The sequence below is a fragment of the Natrix helvetica genome, assembly GCF_964273705.1.
Source record: "Natrix helvetica genome assembly, chromosome: 6".
NCBI classification, from domain to species: Eukaryota; Metazoa; Chordata; class Lepidosauria; order Squamata; family Natricidae; genus Natrix; species Natrix helvetica.
The window spans coordinates 22,209,963-22,236,211 of record NC_138553.1 but is presented as its reverse complement, the minus strand read 5'-3'; the positions used below and the strand labels follow the sequence as shown (position 1 = coordinate 22,236,211).

The 26,249-nt window shown below is 37.9% G+C and overlaps 1 protein-coding gene across 8 annotated transcripts in view; it reads right to left on the bottom strand.

Annotated features, from left to right (window-relative positions):
• TBXAS1 (thromboxane A synthase 1) overlaps positions 1-26,249 on the bottom strand; it is a 252,198-nt gene that overhangs the window by 125,903 nt on the left and 100,046 nt on the right. For all 8 annotated transcript variants that reach the window (XM_081957166.1, XM_081957163.1, XM_081957168.1 and 5 more), the window contains one exon: positions 16,385-16,481. In XM_081957166.1, coding sequence (XP_081813292.1) covers positions 16,385-16,481 — 97 coding nt within the window. The remainder of the gene's footprint in view (positions 1-16,384; positions 16,482-26,249) is intronic.

The following is a 26,249-nucleotide window of genomic DNA, read 5'->3' as shown; positions in this document are numbered from 1 at the left end:
GATAGAGAAGCTGTCAGCTTTATAACTGCCTCAGTAGATATGCAAGGCAGAAAAAGCAAATTACCAAGTTTCTCACACAACCATATGCAATATTAAATATTTATTTATTTTGAAGGCCACCTTGAAGGCAGAAAAATTAGAATATAAGAAGTGGCAGCAACAACTGGCTCCTCAACCATAAATATATGAGTGGTAGATAAAATTTTAATAGCATTAAAAATTACTTGGAACCTTCTTTAATATAGGCTTCTTTTTACTATAAGAAATACATCAGATACAAAATAACTACCACTGAGATGGGCTTAAGTTCAGACCAATTCACATGGTTTAGTCAATATAAAGATGTGACTATAGAATCATATATAGGAAAGAAGTTTTATTTAAAATCACATGCATTTATCTAATTTTTCATTTCTAGACAATACAAGGACGAAAATTTAGTTATCATTTGAAGCATGTTTAGTTATCATTAATGGCAAATTATTTCAGTTAATTATCTGATCAATTATTAATAAATAAATAAAAAAATGTAAGTTAAAGAAAAGTTACACATTTCTTGTATTAGAAGATTTTTTGTGATTACTGAATGCGTGTGTTTGGAGAAATGTTCACTAAAATGAACCATTGTTTTCCATAAATTTAGGAGAATTACAGTATGCACAAATCAACTACAAATAAAGATGGAGAAGGAATTTGCAAGAACTTAAAAGGGAAATAATGGCCAGCCTATATTATGGCTGAACCTAATATATTTAAAATATTCAGTGCCAGGAACCTTTATATGTCCCAATGTCACGTAGGTTAGATTCACACATTAAAACAATGACTTTTCAAACCATGTTTTGCTGAATAAGTTAAAAGTCACATAGATTCACACTTCACAATGAACAGTTCACAGAAGACATTTAAGCAATCCAGTTAAACGTCTCAAAATTCTCACTTGCAGAACAAAAATAAATCGGTTTAGTTTTTATGGTTTGGTGTACATGTGGACTCTGTTAACTTAAGTGTGCATGCTGGCTAGGGAATTCTGGGATTTGAAGTCCACACATCTTAAAAGTTGCCAAGGTTGAGAAACGCTGGACTATGTAAAACGAATGATGGATGCCATGCAGTTGGTGTCAATCAACTTATTTCAGGTCAAATTTGGGATTATGATATTTGGAAAAAAGTGAACGGATCCTAATACTTTAGCCATATCTGAATAAGCTTGATATAGAATCATTGCCCCTGCTCTAAAGATATATACTTAATTCTGTGTAATACTTGTGCAATTAATATTCTGTCACTTGGATAGGAGAATGAATATATATCAAACACTTTAAAGTTAAGCCCTTATTTAATTTGGAAATGTAATGTTGGTGTTCAATTAATAAATAATGTACAGGAACATTGCTTTTACTATCTCCTGTCACTGCAAAATTAGGGATACTGACAATTAGGGCAAGAATTACTCCAGTTTACCTTTCCTTGCTCTCTGGTAGTTAAATGCTTCTAAAAATATTATGGCTTTCTACATAAGTGGAGAACAGTCCAGAGAATATTAAGTTTGCAGGTCACCGCTTGGACAACTGAAGTATAATTAAATTCATCAGAAATAATCCCTGACAATAGGGATAAAAATTGAGCAGTAGGACTGTGATTCTTTTTTACATTTGGGAAAAGTAAAACTCACTTAACAAACTAGTTTTTTTTTTAAAAAAAAGAATGTCTCATTCCACTGCTTTTGTATGATTTCACCGTTTTGTATGATTTAAATTTTGTATGCTTTTGTATGATTTATGCTTTGGTAAGGCCACACCTGGAGTACTGCATCCAATATTGGTCATCATGATGTAAAAAAGATGTGGAGACTCTAGAAAGAGTGCAGAGAAGAACAACAAAGATGATTAGAGGACTGGAGGCTAAAACATATGAAGAACGGTTGCATGGAACTGGGTATGTCTAGTTTAATGAAAAGAAGGAGTAGAGGAGACATGATAGCAGTGTTCCAATATCTCAGGGGTTGCCACAAAGAAGAGGGAGTCAAGCTATTCTCCAAAGCACCTGAGGGTAGAACAAGAATCAATGGGTGGAAACTAATCAAGGAGAGAAGCAACTTAGAACTGAGGAGAAACTTCCTGACAGTTAGAATAATTAATCAGTGGAACAACTTGCCTCCAGAAGTTGTGAATGCTCCAACACTGGAAGTTTTCAATGGGATGTTGGATGACCATTTGTCTGAAGTGGTGTAGGGCCATGATGGTGAACCTATGGCATGCATGCCAGAATTGGCACACCGAGTCCTCTCTGTGGGCCTGCGTGCCATCACCAACTACTCTTCTGGTTTCCGGCGCATGCATACTCACCGGCCAGCTGGTCTTTGCACGAGCCGGAGCGCCAGAAACCCAAAGACCAGCTGGCTGATGCGCTACCTGTCAGGTTTCTGGCATACATTCTGGTTTGGGCACTCGGTGCTGAAAAGGTTCGCCATGTTTGGTATAGGGTTTCCTGCCTAAGCAGGAGGTTGGAATAGAACCTCCAAGGTCCCTTCCAACTCTATTATTCTATTTCTATTACCTGTAACTAATTTTGTTGGATAAATATTAGTTTGCTGGAGTCATTGTTATACTTTTTTCCCCTTGAAACTTAAACATAAATACTTTTCATCCAGGCACACAGATATACGCATACATTGACACCACTAAAATGATGACATGAAAAGATGAGGGTTTTTTATACTTTTAAAAATATATAAATCAATTCTAAAGTATTTCTAGCTTTGTATAAGCATATACAGAATCTTTCATCTGTATCTTCCTAGCAATATTAAGACATCATAAGTTTTGATTAACTATCAGAACTTCTTTAAATGGAGCAAAAACTTGAGTGCATTCTATCATAATATGCAACCTTAAGACTTGTTTTAGTTGGAAGGATATAACCGCAGATTTAGTTTTCCCAAAGTAATTCAATGGTTGTGAATTAATTTGATTCAATTTTAATTCAATTTCAATTTATTTGTGCTTCTAGACCGCCCCCTCTCCCAGAAGGGACTCGGGGCGGTGTACAGTCCATAGAGAATATCACAAAAATGCAGTAAAAAATTAAATATGTACAGTTTGGAGGAGGTTAAAATGCAATTAAAAGAACTGTACAAAGCTAAATAAATATAATTTTTTTTAAAATCCCTAAAACAGACACAACAGATTAAAAAACCCTAAAATAACCAGATAATAATACATTTGCCAGGAGGGACAGTTGTAATTATGCCAGGCCTGCTAATCGGAACAGGTTAATTAATTTGAAGACTTTCTAAGAGATGAAAATAACACATGTAGAAATACGCATAATTTTTTATATTGTACAAAACCTACAGCAACCTTAGTCCAAAGTTTAAAGTCCTGGATCTGTCTCTTAGGCCATTTCTCCACAGCTGCACCAAATTGGTGGTCATATACGTTGCTATTGTTATTTTATACTAATAGAAACATCAGTTTAAATGCTCCATAAAATAAGAACCAAGAGAGTGAAATCAAAGCAATAATGTTTCGGTGTGGCATTAAAATGAGAGTGACAAAACATAACACATATGAAATAAAACTAATACGTTAGAGGTGGTACTCAATTTATGAACACAATTGGGACCAGAATAACTCTTGTTAAGCAAGGCAGTTGCTGAGTGATGTCTGATTTTACAACTAATTTTGCCATAGTTGTCAAGGGGATTAGTTGTTAAGTGAATCAGCTTCATTGAAGTGCAGTGGTTTAGTGAATCTGGTTTTCCCCATTGACTTTCATGTCAGAAGCTGCTTTGGAAGGCCGCTAATGGTGGTCACATGACCCCAGGATGCTACAATTGTCATAAATACATGTCGATTGCCAAGCACCTGCATTTTGATCCTGTAACTGTGGGGAAAGCTGTGGTGTTGTAAGCACGAGGACCAGTCGTAAATCACTTTTCCAGCGCCCTTGTAGCTTTCGAATGTTCACTAAATGAACAGTCGTAAGTTAAGGACTACCTTTATTATGCTTGGTGATCAGTACAAAAACATATATTTGGCACAACAATCTGCAGTCAATTCCGTATGATACTAGTACATCATAATACACAGGTAGACAAATTCGGACTGAATGTTAAGGAAAACATACTAACACTAGGAACCAGAGATGGTATTCAGCCAGTTCTGACAGGTTGGGTAGAACCGGTAGCAGAAATTTTGTGTTGTTCGGAGAACCGGCAAATAGGCTGGCCCTGCCCCCGCTGTTTCCCAGCCTCCTAGCTGATCTTCTTTTGTTGCCCTGAACAGGAGACCAGAGCTGGAAAGCAGGTTAGTGGGGTGCGGAGGGAATGGAGATTTTGCAGTATTCTTCCCCTGCCATGCCCACAAAGTCATGCCCACAAAGCCACACCACACCCACAAAGCCATGCCCACAGAACTGGTAGTAAAACAATTTGAATCCCACTACTGCTAGGAACAGCTTAGTGGAACTAGTCACCCATGTGTTGTAGATAATTTAAGTTTGATTTTCCCACTAAGGTGGGAGTTTGATTCATTCATATCTCCTGGCTCAATGGATCTTCTTCTCCTTCCCTTTTTTTATTAATTCACAAGAGAAAATAATTTCAGGGAAAAGATTAAATACCTTTGCCAAGTACCACAGGTGGCTCCTTGATCTACCTATCCTCTTATTATTAATTCCTGCAACTGCTTGAATGCACACTGTTTACTTAAGGGTAGTAGGGGTTTGGAGAAAATGTTCCTCTTACAAAGACATCTGGCTAGAATTAGTGGGAAGCAGGCAATCAAAAGCCAACTATATTAGTATCACTGTTCATTTTTTATTGTAAGGTTTTAAAGGAGTGGGAGTTACAAAGGGAAGAGTCTGTTGTAACTAAACACACACAGAATGTTCAATGTTTAGTATACACTGAAGCATTCACACAGAGCTATAACAGGGGAACACCCTCTGAAAAGCTAGTTACGATTCACAGCAAATATTTAGATTAATCTAAATATAATTTAACTTTACTTTGTTAGTGTGAGTTAGTACTAATGGCTTACTTTGTCTCCAGATTTTACTGTGTTTCAAGGTTGAAATCTACATTATCATAATTAAAATAATAAATTTTTATATTGTTATTTTTGTTCATTAATGTTTTGTTAGCTGCCCAAAGTTACTCTGGGGACTGGATGGCCTTATAAATTAAGTTTTTTTAAAAAAAATGAGTCCAGAATCCAGTTTAATTCATGTCTATGTTAAGGAGAAAAAGATTAGGCCATTACAGGTAGTCCTCAACTTACAACAGTTTGCTTAGTGACTGTTCAAAGTTACAACAGCACTGCAAAAAGTGACTTATGACCATTTTTCACACTTATGACCTTTGCAGCATTCCCATTGGTCATGTGGTTGACTTTCAGATGCTTGAAAACTGACTCATATTTAACACAGGTCACATGATCAACTTTTGTGAACTTCTGACAAGCAAACTCAATGGGGAAGCCAGATTCATTTAAATTAACTAATTTAACAACTGTAATGGTTCAGTTAACAGTGGATAGAACGGTTGTATAATGGGGCAAAACTCCATATCACACTTAGCAACATAAATATCTCACTTAGCAACATAAATTTTGGGTTCAATTGTGGTCATAAATTGAGGACTGTCTCCCTAATAATAAAGTGGATAAAAATGGAATATATTTAGTTCTGCAGGAAATTAACACTCTGTTTGTTGTACTTAGCTGTCTTTATAAAGTGGACACACCCACAGGAAATCTCACTGCTGTCTGGATACTTAGCTTCCTTCCAGTCCTGCTGCAAAATACTGCACACATTATTAATCTAGGCCTCCAAAAAAACCGTAATTAAAAAAACTGGGAAGAAAGCCTAAAATGCTTTTCTGAAGAACATTCAAAGGAAATTTGCTTGAAGATCTAGCAAATCTAAAGCTAAATATAAAGATGCAGTGTAAGAGCTTGTTGCCCACAAAGGCACAGGGGACTAAAGTTTAAAACCTGAAACTCTTCCTCAGCAGATTGATTCAGCAGATTACCCTCAAATCTACTTTTAGGTTTGCTGTTTTGGTTCTGAGCAAAACAAATGAAGAGAAAAAATGATCAACCTGTTGGAAAGAAGAAAATGAAAGCACAGGTGGGACAAAAGTAAATATTTAAAATGTCAGTACCTCATCAAAATGTCTATACCTTCCACCTATGGAACTGCTTCCAGACTCAAGGCGGCGGGAGAGATATTCCCTTATGTGTTTCAATCACCAACCACCATTGAGCCAATGGATTGTGAACCAAATTTCTCCTGCATAGCCCAATCACGTAGTTTCATCGTGAAGCAGGGATATCCAGCTACCGTGTTTCCCGGAAAATAAGACAGGGTCTTATTTTCTTTTGACCCTTGAAATAAACGCTTGGGCTTATTTTCGGGGAGGTCTTATTATTTTTGAGGTGCATGAGGCGGTGACCGTGGTTGCCTCATGGCTGCTGCTGTGTTGCAATATTTTCGGGGAAGGCTTATTTTCAGGAGAAGGCTTATTTTAGCGCATGCGCTCAAAAGCCCGATTGGGCTTATTATTCAGGAAGGTCTTATTTTCAGAGAAACAGGGCAGTATTGCATAAAATCATTTTTTTTATTCTAATATTACTTATTTCTTCATCCTGGCTCTGCCAGCTTTTTTGAGTGTGATCACTCAAGTGTACAAATTGAAGACCAACTGTGTCACATACCAGGAGAACCAGGCAGCTGCTCCAAAGAACTGCAGAAGAAGGGAAGTAATAATAACAAAATTGAAGTTTGGAAGGCACCTTGAAGGTCTTCTAATACAACATGCATGCGCGCGGCGCAAAGCTGAGCTTCCGATTTCCGGTATGCACATGCGCGCCGGTCACCTGGTCTTTTGGTTTCGGGAGCTCCCGCATGCGCAAAGACCAGCTAGCCAGTGCGCACGTGTGCTCCAGAACCCGGAAGAGCAACAGGCAACGATTGGCGTGCCCGGAGAGATGGCTTTGCATTCTACTTCTGGCATGCGTGCCATAGGTTCGCCATCACAGCCCTATAACGTTTCAGACAAATGGTTGCCCAATGTCTTCTTAATTGAGGAGCACCACAATTTCTGAAGAAAATTGTCCCACTGATTAATTGTTCTGTCAGGAAATTTCTCCTTAATTCTAGGTTGGCTAATTAACACCGCAGTACTCAAACAGAATTTAATTCATAAAATAATGGATTTTGCTGGTCTGTAATGGCATCAAACCTGTGAAATTCCCTCCATAGGGATATTTACAAATCCTTTCTTATTAGTTTTTAGATGCAAAACCAAGCAGGTCTACACTGACAATTTCTTTGGCCTGTTTTAACAAGGGACAGAAGTGTCAATTTTTACTTAAGTTTGCATAACATTTTGGGAGAACGAGCCAGACGTCGCGAAGACACAACGTGCGGTCTTGATTGATTCTTTTACCAGCTGCACGGTCCATTTGGACCTAAACCGTCCCGGAGAGACGGTGACAGGAAGACAAATCCTTGCTGGTCTCAGGGACACCGCAAAGAATATGTTGACATTTTTAAATGACATGAATTTCTACTAATGAGTCTTGAAATCAATTGGAACATTTAAAAAAAGAATAAATTTGTCTTAGCATATATAGATTCACATTTTTACACTAACATCCTAAACAGAACATGAGTGACAAGATACCCTGAAATTACAACTTAGACAAAATGCTTTTAGTATTCCCAATTTCATAAAATTAATATCTTAACTACATTTTTTTATTAGCAGCCTTGTCAATCCCTTAATGAAAAGATGGGTTATACATTAATTCAAATGAATTAGTAAAATACTAGTAATACTTCTTTCTAGTATTATGTAACTATTGAATAATTTCAATCCTCTAATTTTAAAAATGAGTTGATGTTCGCTTTGGAACTACGCAAGATATTATGGTGAGTCTACATTTAATTCCATTTTTTCCATGAACAAAGGCTGAGACCTGACTATAGGTACTTTAACAAAAGGAAAACTTTTAGCAAGGTTCTCTGAATTGTCATCTGATTTTTTTATTAACATCTGCTAAAAATATTTTTAATAAAATGGATCTTTGTGTTACATGCCTGGGAAATTTTCTGCACTGAAAGTTTTTACAATTCCATTCTGGTATAAAGGTAAAGGTTCCCCTCACACATACGTGCTAGCCGTTCCCAACTATAGAGAGCGGTGCTCATCTCCTTTTCAAAGCCGAAGAGCCAGTACTGTCCAAAGACATCTCTCTGGTCATGTGGCCGGCATGACTAAATGCCGAAGGTGCACAGAACGCTGTTATCTTCCCACCTGTTTTTCTACTTGCATTTTTACATGCTTTCGAACTTCTAAGTTGGCAGAAGCTGAGACAAGTAACGGGAGCTCACTCCGTTACACGGCGCTAGGGATTCGAACCGCCGAACTGCCAACTTTTCTGATCGACAACCTCAGAATCTTAGCCACTGAGCCACCATGTCCCTATTCTGGTATCCAACACCTTAAATCCCTGCTTTTTTTAGATACCTGTAGCCCAGATCCTTCCCTCAATCCACTCAGACATCCTAACTGCATGTATATTCAATTTATTTTGTAAATATTAATGCTTAATGTTTCAATTATTCCTTCTGTTCACAATTTCCTATCAATGTTTCTAGTTTGTTGTTTTACATCAAGGCTTGCTAATGTCAATTAAGTAATATTATTCCCTCCCATGTCTCTAAATGTCTCTAAATTTCTGGCAGTTGTGCCCAGTTAATAAAAGTTTCTTGAGATATCAACAAAAAATTGTTTTAATTTATTGTCAGGAGTCCTCTTTGAGCATTGCATTGTGCTAACCTCAGAATTATTCATTTATCTCAAAATGGACTTTTGCATTTTTGGTTCCTCAAGCTTCGTTGGGAATCTTTTGTGATAGCAAGATGTGTAGGATATATATTTAATAAACAAAAATAAATAATAAATATAAAGTAAATAGCGTAAAAATATAACAACATGCAGGATAGCATGTAAAACAAGAACTCAAAAAACAGATTTCTGAAACTAATTGGTAAAAAAATAACAGCAGAACAGTAGAAATGAATCAACCTGATAAAGACCTGCTTAAATTATGTTGAAGAGTATTGGGCCTAAAACAAAGCCTTGGGGTACCCCACTACATACTTCCTTCCATCAGGCCTTCTCATCCACACCCAACTTCAAGAAGGCCTGATGGAAATCTACTTATGCTAGTTTTGTAGGATTGACTAGAACAGCGATGGCAAACCTTTTTTGGCTCACGTGCCATAAGTGGGAGGAGCGCAGGGGGGGTCATGTGTGGGCGTGCTGCACCCATAATGCAATGTGTGACCCCCCCAGTGCACATGCGCGCACTACAGGCGCGACCCCCCCCCCATTTTTTGCATGCTTTTTTCGCCCTCCCCAGGCTCCAGAGGCTTTATAGGAGCTTGGGGAGGGCAAAAACAGACTCCCCCGCCGCCCCGGAAGCCCTCCGGAGGCTTCAGGGACCTTCAGGAGGCTTCTCTGAAGCCTCTGGATCAGTCAAAACGAACCTCCGAGCAAACGGGAAGTCACTTCCGGTTTGCTCGGAGGGTCGTTTTGAGCGCTCCGAAGGCTTCAGGGACCTTCAAGATGCTTTCCTGAAGCCTCCGGAGCAGTCAAAACGAACCTCCGAACAAACCAGAAGTCCGTTCCCGAAGTTCTGGTTTGCCCGTAAGGCCGTTTTTTTGCGCTCCGGAAGCTTCAGGGAAGCTCATGAAGCCTCCGGAGGGCCCCTGGTGGGGGGGCGGGGCAGGGGAGGCTCTTTTTGCCCTCCCCAGGTTCCTATAAAGCCTCTGGAGCCTGGGGAGGGCGAAAAATGGCTTTAAAAAAGGGTGAACTCAGCTCGGCAGCGCGGGCATGCGTGCTGGCCAGCTGACAGGGCAGCGCGTCGCGTGCCCTGACAAATGGCTCCGTGTGCCACCTGTGGCATGCATGCCATAGGTTCGCCATCACTGGACTAGAACTAGAGAAGACCATAGGTTGGTCATGTAATGTTACATGACTCTTCAACTGCACGTACAACAACAACACCTGTTTCGATTAGCTGGCCTGGCACATTCTTAGTTTTTACCTCCCGGTGGATATATTTTAATGGGTAATTTTGGGTAATATTTTAACTCCTGGGTTATTAGAGCTTTTAATGTACTATATTTATTATTCTATATACAGTCTTGCAACCTCCTCCACCTATGTATTTAATTATTTAACTGTTTTATGTATGTATTTTATAACGCATTTTAGTGACTGTACACCGCCCCGAGTCCCTTTCGGGAGAGGGGGCGGTCTATAAATACGAATAATAAATAAATAAATAAACAAATTCCTTTTAGATCATCACTTGCATGGAAAAGAACTCTTATGGAACTTGCCTTTCAAATTTCTGTGCATATATATGTAAAGCATCACAACTGTGACTTTTGTTATAGTTTCTTTAAGCCATTGTACTAGGTTCATAAGGTCAAATCAGTTAGAAGAGGGAATAATTTCAATGAATTCCAGCAAAGGAGCAATTATCAGATGAAAAAAAAATGTGCGTATTAGAAAAACGACAGATCTATAGCCAGCTCCAACATAGTTTTCAAATATGCTGTGGACTTAAATCAGAATGACATGCCTTTAAATTTATCTCAAAAGCAAAACTGGACACTTATAGATTATCAAAAAATATAAAAGGACTCAAACTGGGCAGCCCTTCAAACAATGTCTTCAAATAAAGGAAAGTTGTCTGTTACTTGAAATATGTTCATTCTAATGTTCTAATGCTCAAATTAACTTACGAAACAGATATGTCCCACCCATGCCAAGTTTCCTGTAGGAGGACAGAGAATAAGAATGAGATTTTTTTTTAAAAAAAATGTCACGGACTCTATACTCATGCTAATTTGAGAGGGGGAAAAAACAATCCTAAGAATATTTTATTTCAAGAATGATCTGCATTATCATAGCATTGTGGTCAGCATTTATGCCAAAAGCTTAATGTTTTATTTTCTCTGTTTCATCAGAAAGGGGACAGGAAAGAACAATGCTAGAGAGCAGTTTCATTTTTGCAGAGTAGACTGAACACAGGCTCTGAATAAAAGAATCGGAGAGGGCTTATTGGCGTGATATTCAAAGTATAGTACTTCTTACCTAAACAGTTTACTGAGCTTTACATTTGTGAAAGCTACACAGAATGATTTCTATGTACCAGGTTGAAGGTTTCTGTCTTATTGCATATCTGCCTTTGCTTGAAATACGATTATGTTCGCAGACTTACATTTGATTGTATTTTATATAAAACAGACTCTTCAAAGGGATTGTCACTTTGATCTTATGGAGGCTGCAAACAATTTTGGCTTCTTGTAATATGATTGTTGGGGCTAAACTGGACAATGGAGGCCTGAAACTGAAAATTGGGGGGTGAGGGTAGGTGGGGTTCTCTGGACATAAAAACAACCAACCCAGCTTCTGTATAAGGAATTTCGGATTCATATCAGGAAAAGGTGATGGCAAACTCTTTCTTTATTGATGTTAAAGCATGGGTCCACAACCCCTGGCTCGCAGACCGCTACCGATCTGCGGCCTGTTGGGAACTGGGTCATGCAAGCAGTGGGCGAGCACACGAAGCTTCATTCCTACATGGGTGGGATCTAGGTTGAGCAGAGCATGCAAAGCCATCCCACCACCCACCAATCCCCACCTGCTGCCACTGTTAGTGGTCCATGGACCCAGAAAGTTTAGTGACCTCTGTGTTAAAATATATGGATATGGCTACAGCCTAGTAAGGCCACATCTAGAGTACTGCATCCAGTTTTGGATGCAGTGCTATTAAAAAGATGGTGAGATTCTAGAAAAAGTGCAGAGAAGAGCAACCAGGATGATTAGGGGACTAGAAACTAAAACATATGAAGAATGGTTACAGGAACTAGGCATGGCTAGTCTAGAGAAGAGAAGGACCAGGGGAGACATGATAGCAGTGTTCCAATATTTGAAGGGCTGCCATAGAGAGGAGGAGGTCAAGCTATTTCCCAAAGCACCTGAAGACCAGAGGAATAATGAATGGAAACTGACCAAGGAGAGATTCAACCTAGAAATAAGGAGAAATTTCCTGACAGTGAGAACAATCAACCAATGGAACAGAAGTTGTCTTTGGAAGTTGTGGGAGGTTCATCATTGGAGGCTTTCAAGAAGCGATTGGACTGCCATTTGTCAGAAATAGTGTAGGGTCTCCTGCTTGAGTGAGGAGGTTGGACTAGATGACCCATAAGGTCCCTTCCAAGTCTGTTAATCTGTCAAATCTGTTAAAATATTTGTTTCAGTGCTAGACAAATAGATTCCCTGGTCAAAAGTATGTCTTATTTTACTGGAGAAGAATGCTAAGCTTTCCTAAGGAAGTCTGAAGATGATGACTTGACCAAATCTATAAGGAAGTCTAAACACTTCTTTACTTACTAATTGTGCCGTTACTGAAAAAGGACTTCTTGTTTTAAACAATACACACCATTAGAAAATATAATATGAAAAGCATAAACCAGGGAAACCCTACAATTGAAAAGAAGAAGCAGCAGCACATTATATTGGACATTTTAAAAATAAGTGACCATAAGTAAAATTGCAAGGCTACTTGCAATAAAATCAAACAATTATATGGCTTCCTATTCAGAATTGGAGATTATACAAAGGAAGCAGCGATATTTTTTTAAAAAAGAGAGATGGGAACTCAAAAATAGTAAATATTCAATGAGCTTTCATTAGTCTATTATTATAGCCTTTATCACAAAAATATTTCTTGTGCACGTCTATTTCCTGACTTGGCTTATCTCAAAGGGCTGGCACCTACAGAACTTTAAAAGGATTTTTTTCCCCTACAGGCAATGATTTGTTTATTATTATTTATTCAATATATATGCTAACCATCTCATTGTCAAGTGACTCTGAGTGGCTTACATTTATTTATTTATTTTATTTAGTTTGTCAAACATGTACAAGATAACAGGTATAAGTATAAACATGGACATGGACACAGGAAATGGGTACGAATAAATGGGGACAGTAGGACAGGGACGGTAGGCACGCTGGTGCGCTTATGCACGGCCCCTTTATGCACCTCTTAGGAATGGGGTTATGTCCACGGTAGACAGTTTAAGGTTAAAGTTATGGCAGTTTGAGAATGTAACAACAGAGTCAGGTAATGCATTCCAGGCACTGACCACTCTGTTGCTGAAGTCATATTTTCTGCAACTGAGTTTGGAGCGGTTTACCTTGAGTTTGCCTTGTGTTATTGCGGCTGAAGCTGAAGTAGTCATTGACAGGTAGGATGTTGTAGCAGACAATTTTGTGTACTTACATTTTGTACTTAGATTTACATTGTAAAGATAAGTACAAAATATTAAAACATTAAATATTAAAATAAACAAACATTAAATAAAACCCAAAATATAATGGGGTGGAGATATGGGTGGGGGTGGGGGGGACTCTCCTTCCCAGTCCACTAACCACCTCCAGCATGGTGGCAAACCTTCATCGTGTCCCCAGACCAAATGGCAAAATCAGAATTTGGGGTTTTTTTGAATGGCCAAGAGGGTAGAGGGTGGATCTCACCTTGAGGGGTATCTGTTTCCCTATTAATTTATTAATGTCTGATTTCATCTTGTTTAAACAATTATATTCGATGGTGAGGAGGAGGAAGAAGAAGAAGAAAAGAAGAGTTGTCACTTGCTGCTCCTATGTCCTTGCTTTGGATTGCCATCTCACAAAGCTTTTGATTGACAATTGAGCAGTGGCTTTTTTCAGTGCATTCAAAGTTGAACAAGGGAGTTTCCTCCCCTCCTGTCTCTTTAAAATTTTATTTTGTATTTCTTATTTGAAGTAGTTAGGATTGCAAGTTGAATCTGGGTGAACTTTCATTACAAAAACCTATCACAAATCATTTAAAACAGATGTATTTGTGCACCTTGTACGCACTTTGGTATGCCTTTAAATATTGCACACATCCTATATTCTTGGGAAAGGACAAGAGTCAAAGTTAATTATATATATATTAATTAAATTCAGTAGCCAGACATAAAGTGAGAAAATGACTGAACCTAAAGCTGTCTAGGTTGACACCATCAAAGTGTGCTAAGTCTGGGAACGAGACAGGATCATGAAGAGATTATTAACTGGCCAGAGATGGAATTTTAGCCTAAGGCATGAGTGGCCTTTTTAAGTCTCCAGGTATTTATTTCTTCAGCCTTGAATACAGAATTTAAGAGCTGGAAATACAAGGTAAATTCATGAAGAAATTGGCTATATAGGTATAAGCTTCCAAAAGTTATTTTATTAAAGCAGAAAATATGCAAGAACCGGTCATATGTAGCCTTCAAGCCCATCATCATCGTATCCAAATTCTGCCACTAAAATAAAAATCAAGGCAAGAATGGCGTAAGATTTTGCATAGATTTAATAGTCACTATGCAACCCCTCCCCAATGTGCAATCCGCCTGAAATGTAAATGTATATATGTCACAATATCACAACATTGTAATACTACATCATCAATTATAACCTCTTGCTATCATTCTCCCCCAAAATTAAAATGTGACCAAAGTTGCCCATCTCTGCTATAAAATAGACAGTGGAGATCTGTACTCTCATCTCAAACTGAAGATAATAAAAATGATCAAAATTAAAAGATAGTGGCATATCTTGCTCTGGGATAGGGAAATGATGTTCTGTCTCTTTTCTACCAGTTCTCATTCAGTTTGTTGACAAATAATTTGTTTAATAAAGTCTTTCAAAGGAGTTTTGAAGACAGTCTTACAGGTGGAGTGTGACATGCATGAATGTGTTGTCTTTTTCTGTATTCTTTCAAGAATCCTACAAGTTAACTGTTAATTTCAAAACATTGTGGAGAAACACTGTTCACATTTTATATACATTGTTTATAGAGAGAGATCCTTCCATTTCTTTTTCATAAGCTATCCTATTCTCAGATTCCAGAGGTGCTTTTTCAAGAGGCAACTGTTTTTTCTTTGAAGATGTTTCACTTCTCATCAAAGAAGTTTCCCCAGCTCCTGAAAAAGTATCTTTGGGACAACCATGACCTAAATGACTGAGAATCTCCGTTGATATCTACCTCTTAGGGAAAAAAATTATGAAATTATACACAAGCAACTAGCTACTACTAAGTAAATGGCTTTTGAAAACAAAGGGCCTGTGACTATAGGTAATTTGGATAAAAAAATGTGAGACAATCCAATTCATTTTCTTCTCATAGCATGGGCCTAATAAACCAAATCAACTTGTATGTTTTTTTCCAATGGGTATGGGAAGGGAAACTTCAATTGAAGTAATGTGTAATTAACTTCCCCAAGTGTAAACAGCAACTATGCAAATCCTTGTTTGGATTGAGCAGCATATAAACTGTAGCAAGCAAGCAAGCAAATAAATAACTTGAATTCTCAATTCAGTCTGCAATTCTAATAGAAACAAACAATTAAATCCCTGTTATTCTTTCCCGTAAAATCATCTCTTTATTCCAAACCTTTCATTTTAAATAATTACTTAATATAAAAATATTTATAATTACAAATTATTTTTTAAAAAAATATTACACACTGCTTTACATGATTGTCTCCTTACCTTGTACAATACTGTACCAATTAAACTTGCTGATGGAAAAATATGAGCAAGGGACTTATTGCTGAAACTCTTAGCCATAACATAGTCCCATTCCTTTTTGTTCATTTATTTAAAACATTTATAAGAAATATGGGAAAGTACTGGAGAGATGTTTGTCCCTCTTTAGAGTAATTTACATCATACACCGAAGAATCAGTGAAATACTGAAAACAACAAAACAGCCAAATAGTCCTTGTAGAATTCTTACTATTTTATTTGCTTGGTTTTCCCCCTTAATTTAAATTTATTTATTTACTTGACTTTATTTGCCACCCACCTCACTATGTTTTCCTACAAAACAAAAGTTTTCTTAGTGTGGTTTTTAAACATTTTATAGTCATAATTAAATATTTCAATTAAGGACAGCACAGCTATTTTAATACATCAATTGCTTAGAAGCATTAAAATGTGTCAAAAAACCCCCCATACTATAGTATAAATGTAAAATTATCATGATAAGGCCTGAGAAGATGGAAGTGTCTTAGTTTTATACTTAACAGAGAACAAAGTAAATTGCAGGCAAATATTTGGGAAAGGTATTATTGAAAACGGGGCCACTACTGAAAAGACCTACAATACTCTTTATACCTCTACATAGGAGACATTCAGAATAGGACCACTGAAGGGAATATTAGGACATGAAACAGAGAATCAAAGAGAAGGAACCACAGTTTCAATCTGTTGACTTACCATTCTGTTCCTGAAGTTTCTGAAATCATCCTCTAAGATACGTTTGATCATATCTGGTTCAGATATCACTATGTACATTCGACGACCAATGTAATACCTGTATTCAGTAACAAATGAACAGAAGAGGAAGATTCCATTAGTGACTAAAGTAAGCAGGCAGTAGATATATGGACGTCGGGGAAATAGCAGCACTAAGTATGGAAGGAAGTCACAAGCATACACATTCAAATATCAGAGGCTAATAAAATTTTTAAAGGATTTGCTTAATACCATTTCCCCCAAAATAAGACCTACATCGGAAATAAGCTCTAGCATGTTTTTACGTGTGCGCCTAATATAAACCCTACCTCCAAAATAAGCCCTACTTAAGAGCCTACGGAGCCAGCTCCCTGCCCATCTGGTTGCTCGTGGTATCACAGACATAAGGTGAGGCGCGGTGGTGGTGGAGCTGCCCCATGTGCCTTGCATCGGCCTACCTCAGGACCTCCACAGTTAGGCCATTCACGCCCCAACCCCTGCTTCGTGGCAGCAGAACCAGCAGCCATGTACATCAGGAGCCCACATGGCTGCTGGCCCACTTCTTCTGCTTGCTTGTGGCCGCAACAGAGCAGGAGGCTGAGTGATGTTGTGGTCGTGAGGTGAGGCAGTTGTTGGGACATGGATGGCCTGGCTGCGAGGGCCCTGAGGTAAGCTGGGGCGCATTGGGCACCTTTACCAACCCCTGCCTCACGGCGGCAGCAGTAACTCATCATGCAGCCTTCCCACCACGAACAAGCAGAAAAAGTAGGCCTCATGCACATGGGGAAAAAAATAAGACACCCTCTGAAAATAAGCCCTAGTGTTTATTTTGGAGCCCAAAAGAAAATAAGACCCAGTCGGGGAAACACAGGTATTCATCAGAAGTTTCCTGATCACTACTTTTATAATGTTGTAAAGAATCTAGTTTGATCTTAAGAAAAGCAATTTCATTCCTGATTTTTCTTTTGGTTTATGTGAGTTGTATATCAATTTCTGGAAGCAATTGCTGGAACTGGAACTGGAGCTGGAGAGATAGACAACAGAGTCCCTATTCTCCCTATTCCAGGAAAGCTAAATAAAATATTAACTAACATTTTTGCTATGTCCTCATTACAGCCACAATTGTAAAGTTCCCATGCCACACTAAAGCAAGATGCGATTTGTTTCTTTTTGCTGTGAGAATCCTGTTAACTGTGATATATTCAAGCAATCATAGATTTATACACAGGACTTAATCTAAGAAGTGACCTCAACCCTTGTGTTGCTTCTTTAGATCTTATAAATAAAGGTCTACCAACAGGGTTTAGCATAGTTCACTTTAATGTCAATCACACTACGAACATCATTGAATAAACAAGTAGTCTACATGGCACATAATCCAAATTCTTACAAGAATACATGCAGCTTCTATGTAACTTCCCCCTTCCAACTGTAATCTCTCACTTTATCAGAGGCATAAAGTTAACCATTTCAAAGGCACAAAGTTCTTGACAGAAACCTGAATAACATGTGCTATGTTTATTTCAAAATATACAAGCAAGTGGATGCTTGATGACAGCTCTACCCGACCACCTATAATGAGGTTAATTTAGAGGTGGTGTTCAGCAGGTTCTGACCAGTTCTGGAGGACCGGTAGCGGAAATTGTGAGTAGTTCATGTTAAGTTGGCACAAAGGCGAGCGGAGTCGTGAGGAGAATTAACCAGTCTTTATTGAACACGAACAGACTCAACAAATATACAGGAGAGAATCAATGCAGGGTTCGTCTGACAGCTATTTATACGAAGCTGTCAGACGAACCAGCCAATCCCCAAGCCAGAGTTTCCCCGCTCTCAGCCAGGTCGCGTCTTAGCCAATCAGACGCGACCTGGCTGTTGCTAGTGCAGATGCCGGCTGTCAGGGGGAATTCCCTGACGTCATCTGCATGGACACAATAGTTCATAGCACTAAGGAGAAATTTCCTGACAGCGAGAACAATCAACTAGTGGAAAGACTTGCCTTCAGAGATTGTCGGTGCTCCATCACTGGAGGTTTTAAAGAAGAGACTGGACATCCATTTGTCTGGAATATAGAGTCTCCTGCTTGAGCAGGGCGTTGTACTAGAAGACTTCCAAGGCTGTGGTGGGGTGGGATGCTGTCGGTGAGCATGTGCGTGCCTAAAGCGCTTGTGCTAAAAATGGAGCATTTAGAAGTTCAGCTGCTTACGTTCCATGTCAGCAACAGTAAGTAGAAGAGCGGGGATGGGTGGGAAATCAGCTGTGCTGCACAATTGAAATGAGTTAGGAAGCAGGAGATAAAGGACAGGATAGGGCAGGGGCAGGTGGGCAGGGCCAAATGATTGTCGGCGCCACCGGTTCTCCCGACCGGTCTGAACCGGCTGAATACCCCTTCTGTTCCAAGGTCCATTCCGATGACAATGATGATGATTTACCTGGAAGGTGGATAGCCTACTGCATCATTTAAGATAGGATGCTCACTGATACCTCTTGCCCATCTCAGAGTCATATAAAGTGCAAGAATGCTCCAGGCCAACCATGGAAATCTCACCATTTGGGGATGAGGTGTGGAAAGCCATTTGTTTTCTACTAGATGAAAAGGGAATGGCTAAAAAAAACTCCAGAGAAAGTTTTCCACAAAGACACAATTTATTTCCTGAGACTTCTATCACTCCGATTCAGCCTTATGAACAATCTTGTCTGCGGATGTATCCCCATTTTTATATTTCTACAGGATATTTCAATTTTAGAATGGTATTGGGAGGAAATATGGGCTAGGAGACAGGCATATTTTCCCCATATTTATCAAAGACATTTGCTTATCAAGACCAATTCTGTTACATCACCTCAAGAGGGAGCCAAAGAGATTTTGTTCCCACAAATTAGGTTGCTGGGTTACTAATCTCTGTGTATGTTTTCTTGCAAGTTAAAAAGGAGGAAGAAAGAACTGTGAGGGGGAAGAGGTCTAGATCGGTACACTGTAAATTGTCACCCTTCAAGATGTTACACTTTTATGTTTATTTTTAAAAGGTTGCACAAATCACATACTTCAAAAACAAAAACCCACACACCTCCCAAATACCGATGGCTATAGGCAAATCTCTATTATTATTATTATTGAAAAGTTAAAGATATATTGCGCATACTTCCGCTGTCCTACCACTTTATTCATTTATCTCTACTATATACGCACCGGTCAAGAGGTTTAGCTGCTATGGGGGAAAAAATAAACCATAAAATAAAATAAAGCTTCAAGCAAACAAAGAAACCAAATAGGGAAAAGAAAGAGAAGCACACAGATAAAACAGTTGTCAGCTAAAGACTTACACATCCAATTAAACAAGAAGAACCTACTGCATCACATCACAATTTTTCTATACCAGTATAGCCTGGGGAGGAAATGAGAAATATATGTTCCACAATGTAGAATTCCACCCACCCACTCAGCCAGCCAAAATAAAAGCTGCAAAAAAGGAACTGGTCTGAAGTTCTGATATGTCAAAAAGTCTATTTATAGAAAATATTAGAGAAACAAGACATCTTCTATTTTTCGTAGACTTTCTCATGCCTGTTCCTAGAAAAATCATTATCCATATTATTATTATTTTACTTTTGCAGATGCCTTCTTATTCTTGTACTGCTAAAATGATTATTTACCATATATATAACAAGGGATATAACTTGCTCCTTGGGAGTTTCTTAAGACACAGGGACCTTTTATCTTTTTCCTAATGCATGAATACCAGGGTCGCCATGCAACATCTAACCTGCTCATTTCATAATTTGACCACTAATAGATCGATGTATTTTGAACTACTGATAACCTGCTACAGAACAATTGGAATTAGAATGTCTACTTTTAACCAACGTGCAATCTTGTGGTTTTTAAATTAGTGGCAGACAGTCAGCGGTAGAATAAATAGAATTAGTATAAATAAAGGGGGGGAAATCATTTTTTAGAAGTATGTGGTGAGAAAGACTCAATAGGAAGAATTATATCCCTTTTAGCATATATGAAATCTAGAGATGTTATTATTGAGCATGTTATTATTGTGAAAGAGTTGTCAATCAATCAGAATAGAGCTGGAAGAGATCTTTGAGGTCTTCTAGTCCAACCCTCTGCTCAAGCAGGAGACACTATACCATTTCAGACAAGTGGCTGTCCAGTCTCTTCTTAAAAATCTCCAGTAATGAAGCACCCACAATTTCTGAAGGGAAGCTGTTCCATTGGTTAACTCACTATTTGGAATTTTTCTCACTGTTAGGAATTTTGTCTTTAATTCCAGGTTGCTTCTCTCCTTAATTAGTTTCCATCCATTGTTTCTTGTCTTGCCTTCTGGTGCTTTCGAAAATAAGTTGATCCCCTCTTCTTTATGGCAACCCTTCAATTATTGGGACACTGCTATCATGTCACCCCTAGTTCTTCTTTTCTCTAAACCGACCATATCCAATTCCTGCAATCATTCTTCATATGTTTTTGTCTCCAGGCCTTGATTATCTTAGTTGTTCTTTGCACTTTTTCCAAAGTCTCAACATCTTTTTTGTAATGTGGTGATCAAAACTGGATGCAGTATTCCAGGTGTGGTCTTACTAAGGATTTATAAAGTGGTACTAGTACTTCATGTGATTTTGATACTATGCCTCTGTTTATACAACCAAAGATTGTATTAGCTTTTTTGGCTACTACTGCACATGCTGGCTTATCTTAAGTGATTGTTCACTAGGTCCTTCTCGCAGAGTTGTGCATGTTAACATTTTCAATAAAGTTTGAGATAAAAGAAGGCTTTTAGCAAAATATTGTGTAATTGAGTATATCTCGTTTTGCTGAAATTTCTAATTCAGCTCTTTCTTTTAGAAAAATAATGTTTTTACACCATATTCTTATTTTCTATTTTTATTTTGATCTCTCTTGATCACAGAAACAGTCAGACACATTCTCTGGTCAGAAATATAGATAGTGATGTAGTTCTTTGTCCTATTGAATCTCTGTGGATATCTAGTTTCAAAAACCTGAAATATATTTTGACAATGAAAATATATTGAATGAATGAAAGTCAAATTCACAATTCTTTTTTACTCTTTAGTTTGTATTCCCTTTCTTTCATCTGAACAGTGTGGTTTATATTTAAATTTTGGAGTTCAGGGATAGCTTTTTTCACTTGGAATACTCCAAACTGCAGTCAAAAACTATGATTGGTATCAAATGCAATGTGAAACTATCACACAGACAACAGATGTAGCCTGACTCTAGCAATATCAATGTCTATTGTGATAACAAAGACAGATATAGAGACAGTAATTACAAGGTTGCTAATCTCTTCTCAGTTTCCAGTTGATTTATCCATGGGAAACTTTTACTTGCAAAACAAGTGTTCAAATCTTTAGAGATGCATATTATTCTGATATCTTAAGCTTTCTAGTCAACACCTACCATCTTCAACAAGAGGAAGCCTACAGCTCCAATTAGTTCCATTATACAAGAGGATTATTCATATACAGCCAGAGGGTATCGCATTAAGGAAATAAAATATAAATAAAATCCACCCAACATTAGATCATCATTTCAGAAACCATGCCATTGTTATTTGCATGCTATACTTGGGATTACAAATTGCTGATATCTATACTGCTCCAATAGTAGCATCACCAGTGGATTTGATCAAAATGAGCATTTGGATAAAGTCTTCAAATGTTCTGAGCATTTGATATACATTTTCTTAGCAATTCTTATTTTCTCATCCTTTTTAACAACTGTATAAGGTAACTCAGCAGTATTCTCAATGTACAGCAAACGATGGGGTTCAGAAGAAGAATGTTAGCTTATTAAAGGAACCTTTTAAGTTGGTGATAAGATCTAAGCAGGGGCCTCCAGAACTCAGTTTGTCAATTGCAAGGCACAAATATTCCTGGGGGGAGGGGGGTTGTAATATTTTGTCTGCTTTTACAGAATGCTACTAGTATAATAAGAACCATGGACCAATATCTAAATAGTCCCAGTTGTTTTTCATTTTAATCACTCTTTTTTAGACTTATCTACATTCGATCCAAAGTCTTCTTAATTTTTTTTTCTCTGTCATTCATTAATGCTACATTAGGCATTAAGTCTTTATACAGTGTGCATTTGCCACCACTTAGGTTCTGCCTCGCTTCACAGACAGGCACTCCATAAAGAAGGGGCTTGTATGTGGGAAAACACCTGTGCTCCATTCTCTCTCTGTTTATAGCAAGGCCATCAACTCGCAGACAGCTTTGATCTGCCTTTCTGTTATCAGTTCTATGCATTTCAAACATGTTGCATGCATCATAATAAAAAGGGAGAAAGAGCAGGATGTAAAACAAGGCTTTGCTTTATTCTTTTAGGCCAATGTCTGGCAGAGCCACACAGAGAGCACCTGAAAAACCAAATGCAAAGAGAAGAGATATTATCTTTTATCTGGCTGAGAGAAAAGAGGGAAAATTGTCCTCTTAAAAGAGAGGGGAGGTGGGGAACAACCATGCTGAGCTGAAATGCTTTTTTCTAAAGTGTCCATTCATGTCTGAAGAAAACAGAGGGAGCGAGGTTGTCCTGTCCCTTATTTCTAGATAGCCACATTCACATTAGGTAGCGAAACTCCCAGCAAATAAAACACACACTGACTCCTTTAAAAATAGATATTCAGCCATTACTACTTGCCTAATTATTTCAGAGGTCAGAAAATTAATTCACCAGAGTATAGTGCTTCAATGAAGTATATTGATTCCTTATAAAAATTATATGTGTACACACACACACACAAATTATGTGATTTAACAGGCTCCATGAAAAGCTTGGAAGTTGTTTCGACAAAGCCAACAATTTTGAACCTTTGGTGTCTACTTTTAAATGAAAGCATAGCTGTATTCATATTTTATATTAGGTAATTGCATTCTATGGCAAATTTCTAAAATTGCTATAAGATTGGAGGTGACCCTTAAGATTTCAGGAGGCAGAGAGGCTGTAAAGAATAAAAGACTTAGCAAAGAAGCTTCTTACAGATAATAAACAGGGAGGAAAGTACATTTCTATTTTTACATGCATCATAATGATAGGTACATTAAGCAACACCGGTTGGCAATTTGCTTTTCTTAGGTGAAGAAAAGCATACATATTGTGAATTTCACCCATTTTATTATTTATAAGAAATGTACTTAATCACATATATGTAGTATTTACATCAAAGGAGGGGGGGAAGTGTTTATAGAGTGTGAGGTGTGAAGGGCAGCCTTTCTCTCACTTTGAATTTATATGTTGCTATTGCTTTAAGCTATTTTTTTCCCCTCCGGCACATTTTACATGGTTTCAGAGTAGGATTGGGAGAAAAGCAGAGTAGGAAGCTATCTTCTGCTGAGTTAGAACTCATAATCTTTCTTACTCAGAATTGCCAATATGGTCAAGAACAGCCTTCTTGGGGTTCAGGTAGGATTTTCCACAGTCCTACCTGGAGATGCCAAGAGCTGAAAGTAAACCTTCAGCTTCTGGACCTTTGTTCTTATAAAGTTAAACATCTGAGAACAGACTCATGCACATTATTTTGTTGGATCTAATTTAGAATGTAGAAGCAGCCAGTTATTCAGAAATAATAGGTGCTTATGGATTAATTAGGGACACGGTGGCTCAGTGGCTAAGATGCTGAGCTTGTCGATCAGAAGGTCGGAGGTTCAGTGGTTCAAATCCCTAGTGCCACGTAAACAAAGTGAGTTCCCGTTACTTGTCCCAGCTTCTGCCAACCTAGCAGTTTGATAGCACGTAAAAATGCAAGCAGAAAAATAGGGATCACCTTGGTGGGAAGGTAACAGCGTTCTGTGTCCCTTCAGTATCTAATCATGCCGGCCACATGACCACGGAGACATCTTTGGACAGCGCTGGCTCTTTGGCTTTGAAACGGAGATGAGCACCGCTCCCTAGAGTCGGGAACAACTAGTACATATGTGCGAGGGAAACCTTTACATTTATGGACTAATTCTGATTCTTCAGCAAGAAGGTAGGTAGCTGAATCCGGTGGCTAGTCCATACGCTACAAATGACAGCTTTCTCAGTGAAAAATTGCCCTATTGTCTATTCATGTATCTAGCTTGGCCAGTAAATACTTCTGGCTTCAATTTTTTACCTGGGTAGATTTGATTCACATAGTACTCTAAACCATAGTTTAATAATATGCAAACCACTATTTGGTTTTGTCTTAAATTCATTGTATGGATCAAATTATATTCCATTCTGGTTTAGTTTGATATGAAAACTGTGTCTGAATACGTCCATGTAACCATAATTATGCCTTGATCTTGCATCTCAGGACTTTCAATTCTGATTTGTTTTTTGGTCCTGCCTTTTGGCTTGTCCCAAGTTTCTGGGTTCCCATTCCTAACATTGCTCAATTATTGACCTAACCCAACAAGCAATTATTTCCCCCATGTTCTATTTTAAAGCAGGTTTTAATCATATCCTTTGACTTAGACAATTCCACAAAAACTTTGCAGTATTTCTGATACGAAGCTTTTGTAGAATTATTTTTCTTATTAATTGGGCTATGTTTTCTAATGAGTGATAATTCAGAACCCAGAAAATTCATACCTATCTTCCACCAGGGAAAAAATATTATTATCATTTTAAAAGGATTTGATTTCATTAGTAATTTAAAGAATATATTTGTACTAAATCCACAATGGTGCTTGGGCTGTTATCTGTTCAGGGTGCTGACAATAATCCCAATAGAGAAAAGTCCATTCAGAGGTATCCAAATAATTTAAAGAGTTGCATGTGGCATTTTTACTGATAGTTTGAATAAGGGTTTTTCCCCTTAATTGCACCAATGACAGCATGCCACCCAGAAAGCTTGCTTCTGCAGAGGCTATACCTTGACTGCAGATGATTAATTTTTAAAAATAAGTTTTAGCATAGTTTCCAAGCCTTATTGCATATTATCAACAACTGTCAAGTGAACAGAGTTTCAAATTTCACCCAAATTAAATAATCAGAACTGCAGTCTGGAAGAAGGGGCAGGAGTACATGGCATGCTATTTCAGATTTACATACACACAGTCGCTCCTTATTGTATCACTATCTGGCTCATGAAAATTCACATCTTACAGATAGAAAGAACAATTGAAAAGATTTTGCAGCGGGCATAAGGAAGTGTCCCACTGAGTTTAAATGGAACTTTCATATGTGTTATGAACTTTTAGAATGCCTCCCCACTTATCTATAAATATATGGAGACATACAAATGCATTTAGGTATTTTCATTTGATTGTATGCATATGTTGTATTTGGATTGCATACAAAGCCTGTAAAAAAGTGATGACTGAATAAATTATAAGAAAAATAATCCCACCCATCTATCTCCCCTATTCCGTTCCTTTCCTTTCCTTCCTGGTAATGAAAACAGACAAGGCTGCGACAACATTTTTTATGTGAGATTGCACACAGACAACTATTGTTTCAACTTGCTCTTTTAAATGCCACTCTAAATGCATCAGCATATGTTCCACTTTATTATTATTTTTCTAAAAATCCCACAGTGAAATGTTGAACACCCTGCCTTAAAAAGTGAGCCTATGTTATTATGTTCCCCTATGATCCAAAAACATTTGTATCACGTCTACATTTTAATATTTAATATTTAATATTGAAAAAGGAAGAAAAGTTTGAGTTGTTTAAGTACACAACATTGTTAAATCAAGCTTTCAGTGAATGCTATTTGTACAGTTTTTCCACAAATAGTCAATCCATGGAAGGCCTGCAATAAACCGCTTACTTAGGGGTCAGTAAGTAACAGCCTGTTCTGCTGCAGCTGCTAATTCAAGGGTACTTCTAGATGGAAAGCTTTTTAATGCCACT